At 46.7% G+C, this 22619-nt stretch overlaps 1 protein-coding gene across 14 annotated transcripts in view; it reads left to right on the top strand.

Annotated features, from left to right (window-relative positions):
- The window catches only part of LOC307177111 (uncharacterized protein), a 319987-nt gene that overhangs the window by 295338 nt on the left and 2030 nt on the right, over positions 1 to 22619 (top strand). For 10 of the 14 annotated variants that reach the window (XM_079903912.1, XM_079903913.1, XM_079903906.1 and 7 more), the window contains 2 exons: positions 2103 to 2686; positions 5492 to 5569. In XM_079903912.1, coding sequence (XP_079760038.1) covers positions 2481 to 2686; positions 5492 to 5569 — 284 coding nt within the window. In that variant the 5' untranslated portion in view covers positions 2103 to 2480. The remainder of the gene's footprint in view (positions 1 to 2102; positions 2687 to 5491; positions 5570 to 22619) is intronic. The other 4 variants (XM_079903908.1, XM_079903909.1, XM_079903910.1 and 1 more) reach the window with 1 other exon arrangement.

Here is a 22619-nt window from a genome sequence, read left to right as displayed (position 1 = left end):
TTTAGCATATTGAGGAGACCACCCATTCATAGAAGCAATACTGTAGTAAGATCAGTTTCCAAGAGCATCTGGTCTAACAAAGAATATAATCAAAAGCTTTGTTAATAATCAGCCTCCCTGATACCTTGTCTCTGAAACAGCAGTAGCAACCACAGCATTTGAAACTATAGGCCTACGTCAGCATTCGGTATAAGGGTGAGGAGTGTAAAGTACTCTAAACATCTTTGAAATGCTAAGTGCAATGTATTCTTCCAGTGCTCTACTTTTCAGTATTACTCTATAGGATTATAAAATAGTAGAGATAGTGGCCACTTGTCCAAATAGGGAAGTGGGTGAAGCGCTTTGATGCTCGTCTTCCAATATATCAAGACACACCAGTTCACCCTACCAAGGGGTCAAATGTTTTCTAAACAGCAAAAATAGGTACCTTTGGAGTGATATTTTTTAGAAAAAATTCTTAGCCCACTCCTATTTGCAAACCCATTCTGCTGCTATTACCACTGCCGATGGCTGGCCAGACCTGAGTACAAGTGCAGAGGCCATCTTTAGGCTCACGGCCTATCCTGTGATTCACGAGCCAAGCTAAACTCATGGCTCAGCTTTATTTTTGCACAGCAACAGATGACCCGGGCTGAGTATTTCTCAGCCCACAACCTATTTGTTTTCACCATTCAGCTTGAAGTGTCAGGTCCGACACTGACCTGGTATAGTGGTCAGAGTTTCATATTGTATGTGTACTAATATATAACTGATGAGGGTGGGAAGAAGAGACAGGTTAGAATGGCAGGGTCCCTTTTACCACCTCACAATTACTATCCAAGAGGACAGTGCCTGGGCTACAGTTTGACCTTAGACAGAAACATGGTAGCACTGGATCTACCATGTAGAGGTGAAAGACAAAGGGTCTTCACTTAGTCCAGTTCTGGACACTATGAAACAGGTTAAACTGCTAGTAAAACCTGAAGGGCTCTCCCACACATTTTTACCCATAATATTACTGAGACCCAGAGAGCAGGATTGAAGAGGTAAGAGCATGGACCTTGGTGTGTGTCAGACGAGCTGTTTTTCTTCTTGGCTCCAAAACTCACTGTTACTGTGGTTTTAGAAAACTGTTAACACTCCCTAAACCTCAGTTTCATTATCTGTAAAAGAGGGTAAGAGAAGCACCTCCTTAGCAAGGAACATAAGGAGCAAGTTGGAGAATATATAACAATCAACAAATGCCGTTGACTGGGGCACTGTGTGTACTCAGCAGATGTTGAGTTCGTGATGATCCAAGTATACTGCCTGGTAAGTAACATATGCTGGATGATAACGTTTCCTTGCTCGGGTCAGCACAGAAGCCTGGGGTCGGGTAGATCAACTGAAGTTAGATGACCCCACCACTTGGTTTTTGAGAACAGCCCCACGGGGATTTACAGCTTCGGCCCCATCTCTCAGCCGGATTTGCAGTGTCAGGCGGACACTGAGCAGGCTCATTCTGTGCTCAGGTTTCTTTCCCTGTGGGGATCGAGGAGGGGGAGCCCAAGCCTTGGATCAGGAAGACATTCTTGCCGCTCCCTGTGTAAGATGATAATGCCAAGGGTGCCTGGCGCCGAGCAAGGGAACGTGTCCTCCCTCCAAGGCTCCTTGACCCTACGCGATGACTAGGTGCCTGCTGGTATTAGACCCTGGGGACTCTCTTGAAAACTCGTGTTTCTCTCCCCTTTTTTCTTTGTTTGTTTAATTGGCTGTGTTGTACAGTGGGGTACGGGATGCATTTCTGCTTCCTGGCAGTGACTGTTACCGTAAACAATTTTTCATAGACTTTTTTTTTTGGAGCAATTTTATGTTCATAGCAAATTGGGCAGAAAGCACAGAGAATGCCCATATACTCCCTACCCCTCAAACACACACAGCCTCCCCACTAGAGGGTACCTTTGTGACAGTCAGTGAACCTACAGTGACATGTCATTATCACCCAGATTCCATAGTTTACTTTAGTGTTCACTCTTGGTGTTATACCTTCTATAGGAGTTGTTGACTTTTTACCCCAGAAATTGTCCCAGGAAAGCCTATTCCAGTCATTTGGGGCGAGGCTGGTGATGCCAATCTGTTTTCAGATAACCTGTTTTGGAGAAGAACGTTTAAGATTGAGTAGAAGTAGAAAAGAAAGAAAGATATTATGGAAGGAAGGAAAGAGAGAGAAGAGAAAGGACCTTCCACTTACCCAGGCAAGTCCCACCCCCAATCTCTGAAGCTCATCACCAACAGCGGTTAATGATTGTTCTTACCTAAAATGTCCATACTTTTCCCCTGTTTCCTAAATCTGTGTCTAGCATCTCACAGTGTCTCTGGGCCTTCCTCTTTCTGGAGCGAGAATTCTACCTTTGAATCTTTTCCTTGAAGCTTTTTCCTGCACATCATCCAGGACTCCATGATGAGGGCCCCAAACTGTGAAAGGGGAAAGTTTTATTTTGAAATGGAAGGCTCAGAAATGGATGGGGGCAATTCTGCAGTCTTTTTCAGCACATAAGATAACTTATTTTAATTGCTCTTGTAAAGTTCTTATAAGGAAATCTAAGTCAGCCTCCTGCACTGACATGAAACTTTGTGGGAAGTTGGCTGCCCCCGGAGCCCCGGGCAACGCTGAGATGTCCTTCCAAACAGGGACCCGGACAGCTGAAGGGCTCCAGTTACCCAAGACGTGAGTGACATGGACACTTGGGCAGTTGGAGAAAGGGAAGGAGGAGGGCAAGGGAGCTGGTGGAGAGGAGGACAGAGGAGAAAGAAGGGCAGTGACAAGAGGGTGGGAGTGAGGAAGGAGGGAAGCAGGGCCGGCTGAACCATGGCGGTCAAGCAGCCTGGGGGAGGAGAGTGAAACGTCCTCTTACCACACCCCTTGCTGGACTTCGGGGGACAAGGGTGGTGCCCTGCCTTGAACCTGAGGGTATGATTGGTGGTTTACCAACCCAAATCATGCCTGAAGTGGAAACCACTCTGGCCGTCATCATTAAGGTCCCCTTATGGCAAGCGACTGTTGTAAACAAAGCTGGCCATCTTTGAGCTGGCAAGTGGAGTTTGTCCTAAACCTTTGATTCAGTGTTTAAAGATGTATTAAGATTTTTTCAAACAGTGAGTTAAAATGCACACCTATTTCCGTGTTTTTATTCTATGTCCTTTCTGCTCTTTTGCACTTCCTGTACTCTTCTAAAATAATAATGGATGGCATTGGCAGTGATAAAAATTAATTATTTCCCATTATAAACATTGAATTGGTTTGAAAAAATTCACAAAATAATTTGTAAGATTTTATAGAGAAAGGGGCGATAAATCAAAATTTTAACCTTGGTTGATGTGTGAGACGGAGGTGGAATTAGAAAAAGAGATGGGACTTACCAACTTTTTAAACTGTCTCTATATTGTTCGACCTGTTAAAATGAGTGTATATTACTTTTGTCATTTTTTTTAAAGTAAACTCAAAATAATTTAAAAAATTTTGCCATGTGTTTTTTTTTTAAAAGCCTGCTTCATTAAGTGAAAACCTTTTAATTCACTCACTCTTTTTAATTGTATAACATTTTGTTAATTAAATGGTATTTTCTTAACTATTTAGCAAATCCTTTCGGCCAATTTTTTTTATTTATTTATTTTTGGCTGCATTGGGTCTTCGTTGCTGCACGCGGGCCTTCTTTAGTTGCGGCAAGCAGGGGCTACTCTGTTGCGGTGCGCAGGCTTCTCATCGCGGTGGCTTCTCGTTGCGGAGCATGGGATCTAGGTGCGGGGGCTTCAGTAGTTGTGGCACGTGGGCTCAGCAGTTGTGGCTCTCGGGCTCTAGAGCACAGGTTCAGTAGTTGTGGTGCATGGGCTTAGTTGCTCCGTGGCATGTGGGATCTTCCCGGACCAGGGCTCGAATTCGTGTCCCCTGCATTGGCAGGCAGATTCTTAACCACTGCACCACCAGGGAGGCCCTTTCTGCCAATTTTATATGTCAGCCCCTCTGACAAAAGTTGAATTTGGCATTTGTTCCTTATATGGGCCATATAGGCCTTTCTGTCATGAGCAAATGTCCAGTGTATGAATTCATATGTGTGCATTTACTTCAGAGCTTCAATAGCTTAAATAACTTCTTTTCAGCTGTGAAGTTTCAAGCTGACAGAAAAGTCTGGAAAATAACAAATATCCATGATCCATGATTTAGATTTAACAAATGTTTTTCCATATTTGCTTCAGATCCTTAAAAATAATCACAGTAGGGACTTCCCTGCTGGCGTAGTGGTTGGGAATCTGCCTGCCAGTGCAGGGGACACGACTTAGATCCCTGGTCTGGGAAGGTCCCACATGCCGCAGAGCAGCTAAGCCCGTGTGCCACAACTACTGAACCTGTGCTCTAGAGCCCGCAAGCCACAACTACTGAGCCCATGTGCCACAACTACTGAGCCCATGTGCCACAGCTACTGAAGCCCACACGCCTAGAGACCGTGCTCCGCAGCAAGGGAAGCCACCGCAATGAGAAGCACGCGCACCGCAACCAAGAGTAGCCCCCGCTTGCCACAATTAGAGAAAGCCCGTGCACAGCAACGAAGACCCAATGCAGCCAAAAAAAAATTACAGTAATAATAATAATAATAAAATACTACAGTTATTTATCCTCTGCCTTCATCTCAGCAGCAGCTATTTCCCTGAAGTTGGTCTGTATTTTCCTGTCCAGTGTTTTAAACTTTTATTTTATGTGTGTATCCATAAACAATATGTACCATTATTTTATATTTTTAAATTAAACCAAAATATTTTGGTGCTGTATACATAATTACTTTTTGCTGTTTTTCGTCAACTTTTTTTTTTCTGATTTGTCCAAGTTAATTTATGGGTCCTTCATTTTCATTGCTGTATAGCTATTCCATTGTATGACTACTACAATTTATTTATCCATTTTGTTATTGATTCAAGACATTTCTGATTTTTCCCATTGTAAAAAATGCTGCAATGAACATCCTTGTCTGTGTCTTGTGCACTTGAATCAGAGTGCATCCCTGGGTTGTCCTAGCAGTGGAACCGACGGGTCCTTGAAACACCTTTCAGAATTTAAGAGGGAGAGACAAAGAGAGAAATGTGCAAAGTCTTAGGTTTTCTTCTGGAAGGTTGGTTTTAATAATGATTCTGGGTCATCTCCTCTCAGCTGAGGATGAATTCTCCACTTCCATTCACCACTTCTCTCCCAAATTTGAAAACTGGGAAACCTCTTAATCAAAGTCCTGATTATGAACAATATGTCAGTCAGAACTCAAAGAACTGGGAATTCCCTGGTGGCCCAGTAGTTAGGACTCCACGCTGTCTCACTGCCGAGGGCCTGGGTTCAATCCCTGGTCAGGGAACTAAGATCCCACAAGCCATGTGGCCAAAAAAAACCCCAAAAAAACAAAAAAGAAAAACCTCAAATAACTAACTCATCCTGAAGCTGAACTAAAGAGGAGACTGGTGAATAAGTTACTTTTTCTTTCTTTTCTCCCAGAATATTGCACATCAATTTGGAATATATTAAAGAAGACACCAAGATCAATGAGCTTATTCAAAAAGAAGATAAATCTTGGTAAGTAGGATGATGAATTTAAAATCCTGAGTTGTTATGAATCAGACTGAAGGATGGCCCTGTGCTGTTACTTGACGGGCATCCCATGATGGTATTTTCCCCTCCTTCTAGATCAATTTCAGAGTGTGGGCATCATCAGATTCCAGGTGATGGATAGGCAACTTCATTTTAATAGCCTGTTGGTTCCAAGTGACCTGTGGCCTTTCCAGGAGAGCTAAAGTAAAACCTCTGGTCTTTGCCCCCTTCCTGCCTCATACTAACCCTGTCATGAATCAGGCCTCCCAATCTGAGTGCACCAAGGGCTGACAGACCCACGAGGACCAGCTGCTGCCTGGTACCTTTGCTCACCTGAGGTTTCTTCAGCCCCGTCCCCCCGTGTGAGCACCTGCTGTGAAGGTGTACAGCACCTGTTCCAGACCTTCCCAAGGCTTCCCAGTGCTGCCAATAACTCAGCCCTCTGGGTCCCAAAGAGTGCCACATGCCCTAGGTGTGCTGCAGCGTGGACTCAGGTGGCCTGTGGCTAAATGTGTTGTATTATAATTATTAATTTCCAGGCATATTTCACAAATCTTATTGCTGAGGACAAGGCTAAAATAACACTTAAATTTAAAAATCGTTAGTTTTAAAGAAAAATACTAAGTACATGAAAGTGCATGTGTCTGTCGCAAATACTATGAAGAGCATACACAGGTAACTAGATTTAAGAGACATCGCCTGGCCAAATAATAGTCTGGAGTAAGGGCTATAAGCCCCTGAATTTCCATGGGCATCACAGTCGTGTGCGTGTTGGTTTGGGCCTGTCTCTTCAGTTCTTTGAGTCTCTTTTTATCCAGCAGGAAAATACGGGAGTTGGACTAATTTGTGATTCTCAGCCCGGTCTTTACCTTTGAATCCCCTGGGCAGATTTTTTGAGCACTGATCCTGGCGTCCTCTCCAGGCCCACTCAGTTAGCATCTCTAGCTCACTGCTGTCTATGAGGTTCTCCACGTAGTTGTAGGCAGGCAAGACTGAGACCCACTAGTTACGATGATGTATGAGGTTCCTCCAGGTCTAGGATTAATTGATTTTCTGATCCCATGGATAGAAAATAAATACAAAGTAAGTGCTGATTCAGTAACAGTAGAGGACACTCATTGTCCCCTCAGGCTCAGCCACAGCAAGTGGGATTTTTAGCCACTGTCCAGGCCTGGGTCACCACTGGGCTGGAAGGTCCCCGAGAGCAGGGCAATGCTGCTTTCTCTTCTCTCCTTTCTCTGGGTTTCACCAGTTCCTGCCACAGCACTTGGTGTGGAGGAGACAGTTAATAGATGTCATATGAAGGACTGAGAAACTGAAGTTCAGGAATGTGACTTTATCCGGGCCTCTAGGATTGGTCATGTGGTCAGAGATGAGTAACCACATGCACAAGAAATGATTTTTGTCCCAGAATTCCAGTCTATCAGTTTCTCAAGGGATCTCTCCTGGATCCAAGAAGTGGAACCAGCCTTTGTCCCAGTGTGGTCTCTTCCTGGTGAATGGGATCAGAAGGTTACTTGGTGAGCACAGAACCAAAGTTGGACCTTCTTATGTGCCTTTTCTCTCCAGTTCTGATGACCCAGTGGCCTGGCCTCCATTTCTTTAAGGCTATCTTTGTGTAAAGGGTCCGGATCAATCATCCAGAATCAGAGTGCCTGTTGGACCTGCTGGTGACACACTGATAGGTTTTCTTCTTCTATTTTCCCTTTTCGAATACTCATGCAGAGCCCCCCACCCCACCGTTTACACTCGTTTGTTACCACAACAGCGTCTCCTAAGTGTCAGATTGTTTTGCGTTGAGCTGGTCTGCTTGCTTATGACATACTTCGGACAGGCTCTTTAATCTCCTCAGTATGGCTGCTCAGATCACTCTGCAAGACAGGTTACTTCTGGAAAGCTGTCCTGAGACAGCTAATCCCATCCTTCTCGCAGGCTTGACTTACGGGGGTGGCATGTGCTGACCTTACGTTTTGAGAGCTGTCGTAGTTTGAGGACTGCAGCGCTTCATCCACCTTCTACAATTACCACGACTAAAAATACTTCGAGGGTGAAGAGTCTTCAAGGGAACTTTGCAGCCTGGCCTGTCCTCCTTGTATCTTGATGCCATGTTATAAGGCAGTCGCCTTGTTACTGTGCTAAGCTGCATATTACCTGCTAGAGCAATATTTCAGGTGACAGTTGATTGTAGGCCAGCCCTTACACTGAGCTTTCTGATCATTTTGGCTTTTCCCTACAAACGTACCCAGTAGTCATGTTGCTGTGATGTTCTTGATTGCTGTAGTACCACCATTTGGCCTCCACATGCAGCATTAGCCACCTCCCCTGTGCCTCATGCCAAGGCTTCACTTTTCTCACACAAATGTGAGCTTCCATGCATGTGTGTCAGCCATGGTCCCCTACATGCCACCTCCCTCTCCCACCACCAATAGTATAATTTGGGGGCTTTCAGATAAACCTAAGACCAGAAGAACAAAGATGTATTTGTGTTCACAGGTGCTGGAATTTTCTAGAGAAAAGTATGAAGCGTGCTGCGGCAGGTCCAAACTGAACTCTGGGTATGTTTGCACGTTTGTTTGCCATTGATTCTGTTACTGAAAAGAACTTGGGTCAGCTCTCCTGACGTGCAGCAAACCCAATCTACTGCCACTGGGTTGTGCTGAAGGAAAGTACGAGGTGCCGAGCAAGGAGAGTGGGCAGCTCATGGTCAAAAGACCCGAACTCCCCGAAGGCTTTCAGGGAAGGGTTTTTAAAGACAGTGTGAGGGACGGGGCTGCAGGTGTGTGACCGGCTTGTGCATAGTTCTCTGATTGGTTGATGAGGAGGTAACAGGAAGATGTTTTGGGAATCTCAGTCTTCTGGTTGCAACCAGTCTGGTCTAGGTGCTGGTGGTCGGCACGCAGTGAATTTCTTCCACCTGGTGGGGGTTTCAGTATCTGCAAAACTGCTCAGGGACACGGCTCAGGATGTTATCTACAGCCCTTGCGGAGGAACTAAAGATCCTTGGCTTTGTTTTATGGCTAAACTATTATCGTTTTATCTTGCTTGACTACTTTCCTTTGTTTCTGCTCTTGTCACTTCTCTGATTAAACTCATTCTTTCAGACTCAGGGAAGGCCTAGGAGGCTAAAGCTTTTCTGCAAACAAGAGGTGGGGGACATGGGGGAGTCTGTCCCTGGGAAGGCTTCAGTCTGATGAGCGGTGTGAGTGTCGCTCAGAGTCACTCACATGCCAGTCAGTTGCCGGTCCTGGATTTCAGGCATATATTTGTCAGGCTCCACCCCTGGCCGCCCCTGTTTGTTAGTGTGCTTGAATGAAAGCAGGTGCTTCCACTGTACAGAAATGGTAGAGTAGCTTTAAGGACTTGCTCTTGTATTAAGGAAGCTCTTCCTTAAAATTAATTTCCATTTTTCTTCCTGCACTCACAGTCTAATTGCACTATAGGGTGTGCATGTGGTGCGTGTGTGTGTGTGTGTGTGTGTGTGTGTGTGTGTGTGTGTGTGTGTAGGTACTTGCACATGAATAGAACATTTACGGAAGGATATATAAGAAACTGGAAGCAGTGATTACTTCAGGGAAGAGTACTGATGAACTGGGGTAGGAAGAGATATCATTTTTTATTTTTAACCTTTTGTACTATTTTAGACTTCTTTATTCATTAAATAAGACATTATCTGAATGACCGTATGATCTCCTGAGTCCCTCCGCTAAGAGTCTTAATCCTCTTATAGGGTATATTTTGTCCTTTCTTTCTCCAATCTCTTTACTAAATTCAATTCTGTTGCCTATATAGAAACCTCATTTTTCCAGCATTGCCTGAGAATGAAGTTTTGCACACTGTGAATTCTCCTGGTAAGTGGTTCCAATTCCTTTATATTGTTGAAGTTTGGAGCAATTACTAATGGAATCTTTATAAGTTGTATTGCATCATACCCTCCTGTCCTCTCCTTAAACAGCTTTACTGAGATACATTTCACATACCACGACGTTCACTGAACGTTAAAGGTTCAGTGGTAGTTCGCACATTCACAGAGGTGTGCAGCCATCACCAGTCTGATTTTAGAACGTTTCAACCCTCCAGAAAGAAACTCCGTACCCACGAAGCTCCTGCTAATCTAGTTCTGTCTCTGTGGATTTGCCTATTGGACATTTCACATAAATGAGATCATATAACACGGGGTCTTTTGTTCCTGTCCTCTTAAACTGAGCAGAGTTAACAGTGTTTTACCTTTTTCTGATCATTTAGGCTTATTATTATTGACAGTATGCTTATGATGACCTCAAGAAATACCGAGGCAGGGAGGCTGCTTGCCTTTGCATTCCGTGGTCCATTAGGATGTACATGACTCTCTCTGTTGCCCAGGCCATTAGGCGACTTCTTGAGTACCTTGTCTTTTGACTTTTTAACTCTTGTTTTAACCATCATTTCTGATTCCCCCATTTTTGCAAAGTTGGACCATTAGTACCTAAAACTAGATGAGACCCACAGTCTCATGCCTTCTCTTGACCCAGGCTTATAACATAACTCCAGTGTGAACCTCTTTCATGTGTTTCTCTCCTTCTGGAGTGATTAAACAGGCAGACACCTCCCCTTCTTTCACTGCTATCTTGAGCATCTTGTATCATTCAGTCAGCTAAATTCCACCTTAGCAATAAATCCCCCACAAGTATTTTATGATCTCTCTGGTTTCAGCGGTGTTAAACCCTTTGATTCCTTGTATGTTTCCTCTCCCTTTTCTTCAAATAGTTTGTAACCCTCATGTCAAGAACTGTGTCCACTTCCCTTTCTCTAAAATCGCCTAATTGTAAAAGAACACCTTCCTTTATTTCCCTTAAGAGCATGCATAATCAAAACATTCTTGAACGAAAACCTCCAGGCAGGGTGGGGCAGAGCAGCCCCTAAGTCAATGCGGCACTTGTCTGCGGAAGTCCAAGAGCATTTGCATGTTTGACAGGGAGAGAGGATATTTGACATGTGAACTGACCTGGGCAGTAGAGTCTCTGTAAGTATTTTCTTTATCTTTCGGTAGGATGGCGTGAGGAGGGGGAGTTTAACTTGGGGCACTATTTCTGGTCTGGGTCAGACTCTTACAGGGCTGTTTGGGGCTTGAGTCAGGGTGGCAGGGAGGGAGTTGTCACCATTCTGAATTTAGCCAGAGGAGCATGACAGTCTGACCAGGAGTATGTCACAGGAGTTTGAGATTTCGTGGCTTCTTATCTTTTGCTCGTTGTCAGGATAAGCCCAGAAGTTTGGGGCACCCTTGCTGACAGCAGTTCTGAGTCACATTGAATCTGGAGACCCAAGAAAATTCAGTCTATGTCAGGGAAACCAACCTTTCATCGGGCCTGACTTGGGCAGGGAAAGGATGACAAGTTGAAGAGTGTCTGGCACAGAGCAGACTCAGGAAGTATCTGCTGAATGACTGAGTCTCAGGTGTCAAGTGTGAGCAGTTGGTAGCGACTTTCTGACATGAGATGCTGAGAAAGATCTTCAGGCTAGGTTCGGTGGGAAATGCTGTAATTTAGGACTGATCTGCCAGGGGTGCAGGTGAGCAAATGGAGAGAAGTAAATGTGCGTGTTAAGGCCTAGCGTGGGAAGAACAGAATCCGAGCTTGAAAGCACTGAGGAGACCCTGAATTGCGGGGTGGCCACCAGGACGGAGTCTGGGTGCATCCAGCTCTGGCTGATCTGATAGCAGGGTACCCTGCTGCTCTCAGACCTGGACAGAGAGGGCACGGTGGCTCAACCCGAGATAAGCAGAGTCCAGGCACTCCCCAGGCCGCTGTGCTTGGTGGGCTAGCATTTGACGGACCAGGAAGCAATCCCTCCATAAGTCACCCAGTACTCCCTCTGGCAGTAACCGCCATCAAACGCCCACTGGCTTAAACAGATTCCTTTGGGAGCCTCTTCTATTTACAGCCTCTTAGTGGATGCTCTCAGCATTTGGGCTTTGGCACTTACTTTACTGACCTCCATGAACCCAGTCCTGCTGTGATGTGAGTATAATAATCAGGAAAAATGATGTACTTCATGCCTGGTTCCACCAATGGTCTGAGATAATTCAGTTAGCCCTTAAGAGCTCCCACCTAGTAAACACTTAGTATGTGTTTACAGGCATTGTGCTGGGCCCTTTACTTGTGTCATACTAGTTTGTAATCTCTAGGAAGGGCGCGCTAATTATTCACATGTTGCCGATGAATCACCTGAGCCTAAAGAGGAGCTCTCGCTCTTGCTGCAAGTATATGACCTTCAGTTCTGGGTGCTTCCAACCTCTGAACCACGGTAGCCGCACACACCCCTCCCCCCCCCCCGCCCCCAGCACAGGAATGAGAGGGGAATGGAGTGGCTGGGGACACTTGTATTTGACGTTTAGCTAACATATTTTTATAATGAGTATGTATTACTTCTCTATATATATTTTTAAATTTAGACTGAATTCTGGGTGTCCCGTGATGAAGGGATGTTGCCAGTCTAGCAAATCCAGACGAGGACAGCCAGGAAGAAGGGGCAGGAAAAGTAATGGGGCTCTTTCGCCTTGAGAGGCAGGGATCCAAAGGAGTTTGGCATCTGTTTTACGACCCCTGGAGAGCCGGGGTGGCGGGGTAGGTTTATTCTGTGTGTGTCTCCAGGGTGCAGACCCAGGGCCAGGGGAGCAGAGTTCTCAAGGCAGGTTTCAGCTGCATGTCAAAGCACGTTGCTAACCTGTAGGGGCTGCCCCACGCGTGAAAATGGTGGCTCTTGGAGGTGAGACACCTTTGCAAGGGCTTTGACTGGAGGCCACTGGGAAGTTTATACGGGAGACTCCTTGGTGGGGCAGGGGAGACTCATTAGAAGGTGGGCTCTCAGTCCTAAAGCCTCTGCTGTCTGTCTGCCCCTCCCATCTGCCCTCTTACCACTGGGCAGCAGTGCGCGCTCTCGCCTGTAGATGGCAGCCTAGGCTCAGTAGGGGCCCAGCCTGCTCCATGCAGGGGTTCTCACCCTTGGCCTGGTATCTTCTCACCTGAGAGGGCTTACAAACTCCTGATGCCTGGAGGGTGAGAGGTGGGAGAGGGGAGAAGGACTGCACCCCCAGAGTGTGATTTAATTGCTTTTGGGTGTGGCCTGGGTCTGGGGATTTTTAGAGCTCCCAGGTAGCTCTAGAGGGAGTGACTGAGTGCTTTGACTCTGCCATTTCTGTGGGTTCAATGGCTGGTTTGTTTCACATTCTGTGCTTTCACTGTACTCTGCAAAGGGTGCCTGGGTGCCCATGAGAAGAGGTGTCACCAGAAGCTATAAAAAATAGAGCTCATTACAGGAGAGAAAATAAAAAGATCCCCCCCCCCCCCAAAACAAGAGGGAGAGAGGAAACAGGAGCCCACACAGTGCACAGGAGGGAGTGATAGGCATTTGATTCCCTCAGGAAATGAATTCAGCCAGGCCACGCAGGGGGCAGGGAACCCTCTGGAAGGCAGGTCTGGGGCCTGGAGACTGGTCTCCTCCAGTAGCAGGGGCTTTGGCTTGTGGCCAGGCGGTGGCATTTCTGGGATTCAGGACTCTATGGGGACTCGGCAGAAGTGGATTCACAGGGGGAGTTTGAGGGGCCTCCTGAGGCAGACCTTAGCCTGGGAGGAACTGGGCTCCCGCCATGATGGTGAACTGACTCCAGCGTCTGCCCTAAGATCTGCCGCAGCCTGGCGTCGGGATCCACAGAGAAGGTGCCCTCTGTCCATAGCAGCAGATGCAGCTATTTCCATAGCGCCTCGGGATACTGGGGCATAAACCACGCTGCTCTGGCCCAGGCTGGGACTACGGTGAGGCGAGTGAGTGCACAATTTAAGGAGGCAACAAAGGACTCGATCGTTAATGAGATTAATAATATTTCAATGCAATATTTTAAAAATCAAAATTAATGCAAAAGAATGCATGATGAACAAAATAGCAACATTTTAAATTAAGACGGGATGGGATTAGTGGGTCTTCTTTTGCCTTGGTTCCACTGTGGCACGGCTTTTCTCTGGGCTCTCTACCGAAGCGCAGGCAAAGGGCAGAGGGGGAGTCTTCTCCCACTTTCCACCTGCACTTTGCCAGAGCCACCCATCAGCTTTGGCCCCTGGAGAACTTTAGGTCTTTAGTCCTGCTGGGGACTGTTGTGGCCGGCAGAGCAGTGGTGCCACCTAGCGGGGACTCCAGGTAGAGCACCAGAGATGCCCAGATGCTGTCCACAAGAGGGCTTGTCAGGCATGTGGAAGACATGGCTTGGGGACTGGCACTGGTGGCAGTGGAAGCGGGTCAGCCGGGGGCATGGGAACAGATGGACCAGGAGGTGGGGAACTGTGAAGCAGTGTTGCTGAGATGCTGTTAGTTCTTCCGTGCTGGGTACCCCTAGGGGAGGGTATTCCCATTACATAGCACCAGGAATCTGAATTTTAAAATAGCTGCTTTAAGAGTTTACCTTTAGGGAGATCATTAGAATGAACAGGGGAGGCTTAAAAGCAGATCCCCAGGCTCTAGCCCAACCTACTGAATCAGACTCTCCAGGCAGAACTCTAAATTCTGTGTGTTTTAAAAAGTACACCAGGCAGCCTGATGTCCAGCTCGGTTAGGAACCCTGGGGTCATGCGGATCGTTCGTTTCCCGGGTGAGGACCCGAAACCTGGAGAGTGAGCTGACCAAGATGATGAAAGAAACTGGAAGCAACGTTAAGACTGGAACTCATACTACCCAAAGCAATCTACAGATTCAGTGCAATCCCTATCAAACTACCAATGGCGTTTTTCACAGAACTAGGACAAAAAATTGCACAATTTGTATGGAAACACAAAAGACCCTGAACAGCCAAAGCAATCTGGAGAAAGAAAAACGGAGCTGGAGGAATCGGGCTCCCTGACTTCAGACTGTACTACAAAGCTACAGTAATCAAGACAGTGTCAAGACTGGCACAAAAACAGAAATATAGATCAATGGAACAGGATAGAAAGCCCGGAGATAAACCCACGCACCTGTGGTCACCTTATCTTTGATAAAGCAGGCAAGAATATACAGTGCAGAAAAGACAGCCTCTTCAGTAAGTGGTGCTGGGAAAACTGGACAGCTACATGTAAAAGAATGAGATTAGAACACTCCCTAACACCATACACAAAAATAAACTCAAAATGGATTAAAGACCTAAACGTAAGGTCAGACACCACCAAACTCTTAGAGGAAAACATAGGCAGAGCACTCTATGACATACATCACAGCAGGATCCTTTTTGACCCACCTCCTAGAGTAATGGAAATAAAAACAAAAATAAACAAATGGGACCTAATGAAACTTAAAAGCTTTTGCACAGCAAACGAAACCAGAAACAAGACGAAAAGACAACCCTCAGAATGGGAGAAAATATTTGCAAACGAAGCAACTGACAAAGGATTAATCTCTAAAATATACAAGCAGCTTATGCAGCTCAATGTCAAAAAAACAAACAACCCAATCCAAAAATGGGCAGAAGATCTAAATAGACATTTCTCCAAAGAAGACATACAGATGGCCAAGAAGCACATGAAAAGCTGCTCAACATCACTACTTACTAGAGAAATGCAAATCAAAACTACAATGAGGTATCACCTCACACCGGTCAGAATGGCCATCATCAAAAAATCTACAAACAGTACATGCTGGAGAGGGTGTGGAGAAAAGGGAACCTTCTTGCACTGCTGGTGGGAATGTAAATTGATACAGCCACTATGGAGAACAGTATGGAGATTCTTTAAAAACAGAACTACCATATGACCCAGCAATCCCACTACTGGGCATATACCCTGAGAAAACCATAATTTAAAAAGAGTCATGCACCACAATGTTCATTGCAGCTCTATTTACGATAGCCAGGACATGGAAGCAACCTAAGTGTCCATCCACAGACGAATGGATAAAGAAGATGTGGCACATATACACAATGGAATATTACTCAGCCATAGAAAGAAATGAAATTGAGTTATTTGTAGTCAGGTGGATGGACCTAGAGTCTGTCATACAGAGTGAAGTAAGTCAGGAAGAGAAAAACAAATACCGTATGCTAACACATATATATAGAATCTAGAAAAAAAAAAAAGGTTCTGAAGAACCTAGGGGCAGGACAGGAATAAAGACACAGCCATAGAGAATGGACTTGAGGATATGGGGAGGGGGAAAGGTGAGCTGTGACAAAGTGAGAGAGTGGCATGGACATATATACACTACCAAACGTAAAATAGATAGCTAGTGGGAAGCAGCCGCATAGCACAGGGAGATCAGCTCGGTGCTTTGTGACCACCTAGAGGGGTGGGATAGGGTGGGAGGGAGGGAGGAGATATGGGGATATATGTATATGTATAGCTGATTCACTTTGTTACACAGCAGCGACTAACACACCATGTGAAGCAATTCTACTCCAATAGAGATGTTAAAAGAAAAAAAAGATGAACTGGAATTTTCTTACTCCTAGTTCTCACCCTAGTACTTCCAGTGACTAAGCTCGTGTGTGTGTGTGTGCGCGCGTGCATGTGCGTGCACGTGTGTGTTTGAAATACAAGGTATGGGGATAGGAACTGTGATACAAAGATGAGGAAGACAGGAAGTCGCAACTCCTCCTTAGGGAGAGCAGAGGGAATAAAAACATACCCCTGGAAACGTGTGCCAGGTCTCAGGTCATGACCGCTGGTGGGTGCAGAGGACCAAGAGGGCCCGAGATAGGTTAGGGTTTCAACACGTGGAGGTGGCCGGGTGGGAGGAGCACGTTTGTGGGCATGTGGGGCATAGGCAGGGCGTGTGTGCTCAGCTGGTAGGCAGAGGGGAGCACTGATGGTGTCTGGGCAGAGCAGTGACAGACTGGAGTTGGGTTTCAGATAGGAGGACTCGGGAGGATGAAGCCCTATCGAGTAATTTGCGTGGACTTGGCTGTGGCTTTGGTTGCCTTAAACCCTACCTTTTGGCCAGATGACTTGTGACCCGAGTGAACCTCAGATCCCACATCTTCACCTCACCAGCCTTCACAACTCAGGAGGGGTTTCCATGCAACCATGAAAGGCAGGAAGAGACAAAATTGCTTCTTCCTTTGCTGTAATGATTAATATTCAAACTGTCTTTTTATCTCAGGAGCTCACGATGATTTAAAACATGGAACTACTATTAATATTTCCTTTCAGAGATGGCTCGGGCCACAAAAACGGCCCGTGTTCATCTTTAACCCCATATTTCAGAGGATGAAATGACGGTAGTAGACCGCTCAGGATTACAAGGCAGGACAGGTCGAGCGAGCGTGAACTGAGTGTCAGCACCGAGCCACTCAGGCAGCGGAAATGTCCCTGGGACCAGAGCTGGGAATTCGAATCCCAGCTGTAGAGCTGTCTGGGGTCCAGAGGTTTGGGGGTCCCTCACGGCTGACAGGACTGATTGTAGGCCTGGGGGCAGCCCCGTGGGTGCTGCCACTCTGCCCCCTCCCTAGGGCGATACGGACGAAGGGGGAGAGGCAGGTGGCAGAAGACGCTATTCACGGCCCCTCCGATTGCACCAGGACCAGCTGATCCTCCCGGGGGGCCTCCCAGCGCCTGTGCTGCCGTATCCCTCAGAACCACTCAGAAGGCGAGGATGGGCCCCGTGGGCTGCACGCTCTCGGCCGTGGGAGGTTGCTTGTGGCCACGTCACACTGACTCAGTGTATGTCTGTTGGTCACTCGTGACACTAGACCTGAGACCCTCTGTGGTCTGGATTTACCGTGGGACTGGAGGCAAGTCACTTAAACAGAGAAGAACTCGTGTCCTTTATTCTCCTTTCCAAAAGGGACCACCCCGCCTTCGCTGCCTCTGGGCTGCTGTGGGAATGACCTGGAGAGCACCTTTTAGAACAGAGCCTAAATGGTGTCCAGCCCCAGGCATGTTCCCCTCATCCCCACCGCTGGGCACCGGGACGTGACCACTGGGGTGGCTGGCGAGAAGGGTCCGACTTCTCTCTGCCTCCCTGACTTGACTCCACTTGGTGGGTGTCTCAAGCCAGCCTGGGGGTGGAGGGGAGACAGGCCAGTGGGCCCCTAGGGAGACAGAAGGAGGTGTTGGGTTTCTAGCTGCGGACCTTTATGTGAAAGGCTGGCTCTGACCCCTGGGCATGAGGCCAGGAAGCCCCGAAAATAAGCCTACATAAATGCCTTCTTCCTCATGTCTCCACACCTGTTGCCCAGGGGACAGAGACCCCCAGGCCCAAAATAGGTACAGCTGCCGCGATGCTACTCCCGCCCCGCGCTGGGGCTGCGCCGTATTTGGAAATGTTCGTGCCGCCAGACTTGGGACCTCAGAGCAGGAGGCCTCTCTCCCCTTTCGTGGTCTGGCTTTCTTGGAGACTTCTGTCCGCCCCTTTCCTGTTCCTGGGCACGTAGTAGGCAGCTGGTAAACGACAGGTGAATGTGTCAGTGTGTGAGACCACAGACCTGAGACGGGTGGCGGCAAAGCGTGGGGCGATGCCGGCTCCACACTGGGCACAGTCTTCACACCTCGCCCCCCTGGGCCTCCTCGGGGGTACTTGACTCTTTCTCCAGGCTTCTGAGCCAGTGTGAGCTACAGATAGCCGTGCCCACAACCGTCGTTTCAGGAAGCCAAGAAATTCAAGTGTATGGTCAGGATTGCTGACAGATTGGTAAAGACCAGCTTCTGGGTTATTATTGTCTTTATTAATGACAGGAGAAGCAGAAAATCAGAAGAACTGGTTTTCCCCAGGCACACAGAGTCCCCCACCTCTTTTCCCTTCTTACTAGGAATTCAGTTCAGCACATGCGTTGAGCACCTGCTGTGTATAGAACACTACTCACTGCTAAGGGGATTGACTTTCTTTTGGTTTCTGATTATAAAAGCATGTCACCCGCTCACCTTCCTCAGTCTCCCATGCCTCTGTGTTTGGTTTTGATTTGTTTTCCATCATCATTATTTGAATACTTATATTTCCTTGACGGTCCTTGTGGTTCAAGGTTCCGTCTCATTTATTTGTGTATCTCTGGGTCACTGAGTAACCCTCTGCTGATGACAATGGTCCATTTTCTTTATCTGAGATGCTCCTTCTCTCCACAAGCTGGTGTCAGGTTCTGACGAAGGTGGCCTAAGGGTGACTCTCATCTGCTCCCTGGACCTCCTCAGGGCTCCTCAGGACCACCTCTAAGTTGACAGAACGTGGAGAAGGCCACCAAATGCCCAGGCTTCTTGCCGCTCACTGCCGTGGAAAGCATGAAACATCTTAGCTAAAAATAATCGGTGCCCTCCTGGGCCGCAGCTGCTGCACCTGTGGGCACAGGGGCCTCCGGAATGTCTCGGCCTTGCTCAGTGTAACCGGATCACGGCTCAGCCCCAGCAAGCAGCCTCGGGACCTCTCAGCCTCAGATGTTTTTAGCAGTGGGATTATTGGGAGGGGTGGAAATAGGCCTCTGTGTTCTGGGCAGCTTCCTCAGCCCACATTCCCAGGCACACTTTGCTTTATTAAAGCGCTCAGCTGTCGCGGGGACCAGGCGTGGAGGAAGGGAAGGCTGCCCTCCCCAGCAGGAGGAGGCTGCAGGCTGCAGCCAGTTGCTCCCCATGAGGACACATTGCTCTTATTAGAAGCTGAATCCCTTGCATGTTGTTAAGAAGGGGGCCCTCTGCAAATCGTAAATCAAGATCTCATCACTTCCAAATAAAGGAGTCCTAGCCCGCGGTCTCTTTAGAGTTGACAGATATGTTTTTTAAATCCTGTGTTGAGCACGTATTTTTTGTATAATTAAAAAATTATAAAAGTAATAAAAAATAGAAATCTACTGCCAAGAGATTCGAGGCTCAGTAAAGAATCCAGGAAGAGTTTTCTGGATAGTGTAAGAATTACAGGGGAAAAAGTAAATTCTATGTCCAACTACCAGGAAAAATACAATAGAAGAGAAAAGTGAGTCTATTTAGAAAAAGGAAAAGTAACTTGAACTGGCCCTTAATCTGGCGGTTGTGGGATTCCACCCAGAGAACTTATCCGGAAGGGGGCACCTTCACCCTTTTTTGCCATCCTGTTTTGGGATTCACATGCAAAAGGACCAGGAGATACTGCAAATGAGCTAAGTCACCCAAGTTCCTACTGAACTTGGTCTGTCTGAGGGGAGGCTGTCCGAAGACGGGGTGGGCTGGGTTGGTGGTCGAGAGAAGGACTATAGTGGAGGCCTGGAGGAAGTTAACGGAAATAGTCAACAGTCAAAAGGAAAAACATTACACTGTGAGTTTATCCATCCAGTTCTGATGGACCCTCACCCCTGAGCCCACCTCCTCAAGCTATTATATTTCTTGCATCTGTTTCCCAGCTGCTCAGGTAGGCGGCACTTTGTAGTGTAAAGCAGTCTTGGGATCTAGAGAGAATCCCAGCTCTGCCATCTTGACCTCGAGCAAGCTACTCTGTGGTTCCGTTTCTTCATCTGTAAAGCAGGGGCGGGACGATAGTCCTGTCTTGTCATCACTGAGTCAATATGCGGTGCTGAGAGCCCGGGGAAGGAGTTCAGGGACAGGGCCTGAGTCCACCCTCCTCCTCTCCGTTCCCAGACACACCTGCTCCCACGTGGGGCACGGCAGGGCCTTATTTGGAATGAGATTCGTGCTTTCTCTCCACAGTAACAGGGCTTATGTTTTCTATAGTCACAGACATCCTTTGCTTCATGGAATAGATGAACACTGGCACAGTTGGTCACAATATGAACTCACAGAAAATGAATTTTTCCATTTTATCCTTCACAAAATCAGAGCCTAAAAGAGATAGTTATGGATTGCTTCCAGAACCCATCTCCTCATCTTCTCCTTCATGGGAAATACTGCACTTTGCCTGTGTGTGGACGTGTCAGGTCCTACAGTCTCAGAGGTTTTCAGGTTTGTAGCCCAGTTCTGCATAAAATGCATCAGGGACCTCTTTTTTTCAATCCTTTGTCTGAAATTCTGTGAAACAAGTTCACTGCAAAGGTGGCCATTTCTGCTTACCTGCCTTCTTTTTTTCTTTCTTTCTTCCTTTCTTACCTGTATTTTTTTAAAAATATTTATTTATTTGGTTGCACCGGGTCTTAGTTGCAGCAGGCAAGCTCCTTTGTTGTGGGAAGCGGGTTCCTTAGTTGCAGGCAGCACCAGCTCCTTAGTTGCGGCACTTGGGCTCATTAGTTGTGGCAGGTGGGCTCCTTAGTTGTGGCATGCATGTGGGATCTAGTTCCCTGAGCAGGGATTGAACCCTGGGCCCCCGCATTGGGAGCTCGGAGTCTTAACCATTGTGCCACCAGGGAAGTCCCTCTTACCTGTATTTTATTATGTATTTTTTAAAGATAAGGACTATTTTAGAAATCATAATCACAATATTACCTTGAAAATGAACAATAATCCCATATCATCGTCGAATATCCCGTCAGTATTCGAATTTTACCAGATGGAATATGCATGTGTGTGTCCTAACAAGGTCCAGGCAGAGCAGTTGGGGGGTAGGTCTAAGTCTCCTTTAATCTATAGTGTCCCCCTTCCATTTCTTTAATGTATTTCTCCTTGCCATTTATGTATTGAAAAAACTAGATGTTGTGTTCAGTTGAGTTCCTCATATCCTGGAGTTTATTGGTTGTATCTTGGTCTGTTTCTGCTTTTCCTGTAAGTTGGTGGACACATTTAGGGTCTTGATCAGACCCCTGTTAGATTGCTGGCAGGAATTCTTCCTGGGCGGTGGTGTATATACTTCTGTCAGGAGGCGTGTCACGTCCGGTTGTCTTATTTTTGTGACGCTAGTAGCCATAATTCATCAGGGGTTCATAATTCATATTACAGTGGTGACATACCAGGTCTTTCATTTTCATTCTTCATCTACCAGTTTGAATACCTTTGTAATGAGAAGCTTCATTTTCTTTTTCTATTCCCCACTTTCCCCAGAAGGCAGCTTATAGCTGTCCTTGTACGGACTGAGAGGCTCTGAGCAACTGCAGCCCTTTGGGCCCAGCCTCAGGCCAGGGTCAGGACCAGGCCTGTTCTCATTGCTGTGATTTCCTCTCAGCAACAGCCACCACCAGGAGGCCACGCCACTTTCTAGTCACATTGTTGCCAGAAAGCATTGAAAGCACATCAAAGAGATGTGGTCTTTGAGGTAAAATTATCTGAAATCACTGATAGGCCAAATCTGACATCCATAGTGACCTTCTTCCTGTAGAATGACAAATCCCAGGAGGTGCTGAACTCCCCTGGGCCTTGAACTCCTCCTAAGTCAAGCTGGGTCATCTGATCACCTAGAATCAGATAAAGAAGCGAACTTGACAACTATTTCTGATAACGACGAACAAATGATTCTGCGTTTCCGGTAGTAGGTCGTCCAGGTAGTTTTCTGACTTCCTGCTGTATTTTCCCTTATGCTAAAGACAGTTTTACCCTGGATAAAGGGTGAGATTTTCTGTTGCGCGGCTTTGAAACAGTGGAGACTGAGCCAAGAACTCAGTAGTTTTTAAAAAATTTTTTTTTAACATCTTTATTGGAGTATAATTGCTTTACAATAGTGTGTTAGTTTCTGCTGTATAACAAAGTGAATCAGTTATACATATACATATATCCCCATATCCCCTCCCTCTTGCATTTTCCTCCCACCCTCCCTATCCCACCCCTCTAGGTGGTCACAAAGCACCGAGCTGATCTCCCTGTGCTATGCGGCTGCTTCCCACTAGCTATTTTACATTTGGTGGTGTATATATATGCCCGTGCCACTCTCTCACTTCGTCCCAGATTGCCCTGCTCCCTCCCGGTGTCCTCAAGTCCATTCTCTACTTTTGCATGTTTATTCCTGTCCTGCCCCTAGGTTCTTCAGAACCGTTTTTTGTCTTGTTTTTTTACATTCCATATATATGTGTTAGCATACGGTATTTGTTTTTCTCTTTCTGACTTACTTCACTCTGTATGACAGACTCTAGGTCTATCCACCTCACTACAAATAACTCAATTTCGTTTCTTTATATGGCTGACTAATATTCCATTGTATATATGTGCCACATCTTCTTTATCCATTCATCTGTCTATGGACACTTAGGTTGCTTCCATGTCCTGGCTAT

The sequence above is a fragment of the Stenella coeruleoalba genome (genome assembly GCF_951394435.1).
Source record: "Stenella coeruleoalba genome assembly, chromosome: 19".
Classification (NCBI taxonomy): domain Eukaryota; kingdom Metazoa; phylum Chordata; class Mammalia; order Artiodactyla; family Delphinidae; genus Stenella; species Stenella coeruleoalba.
Note: the sequence above shows the minus strand (reverse complement) of the source record. Positions and strands in the feature narration are given on the sequence as shown.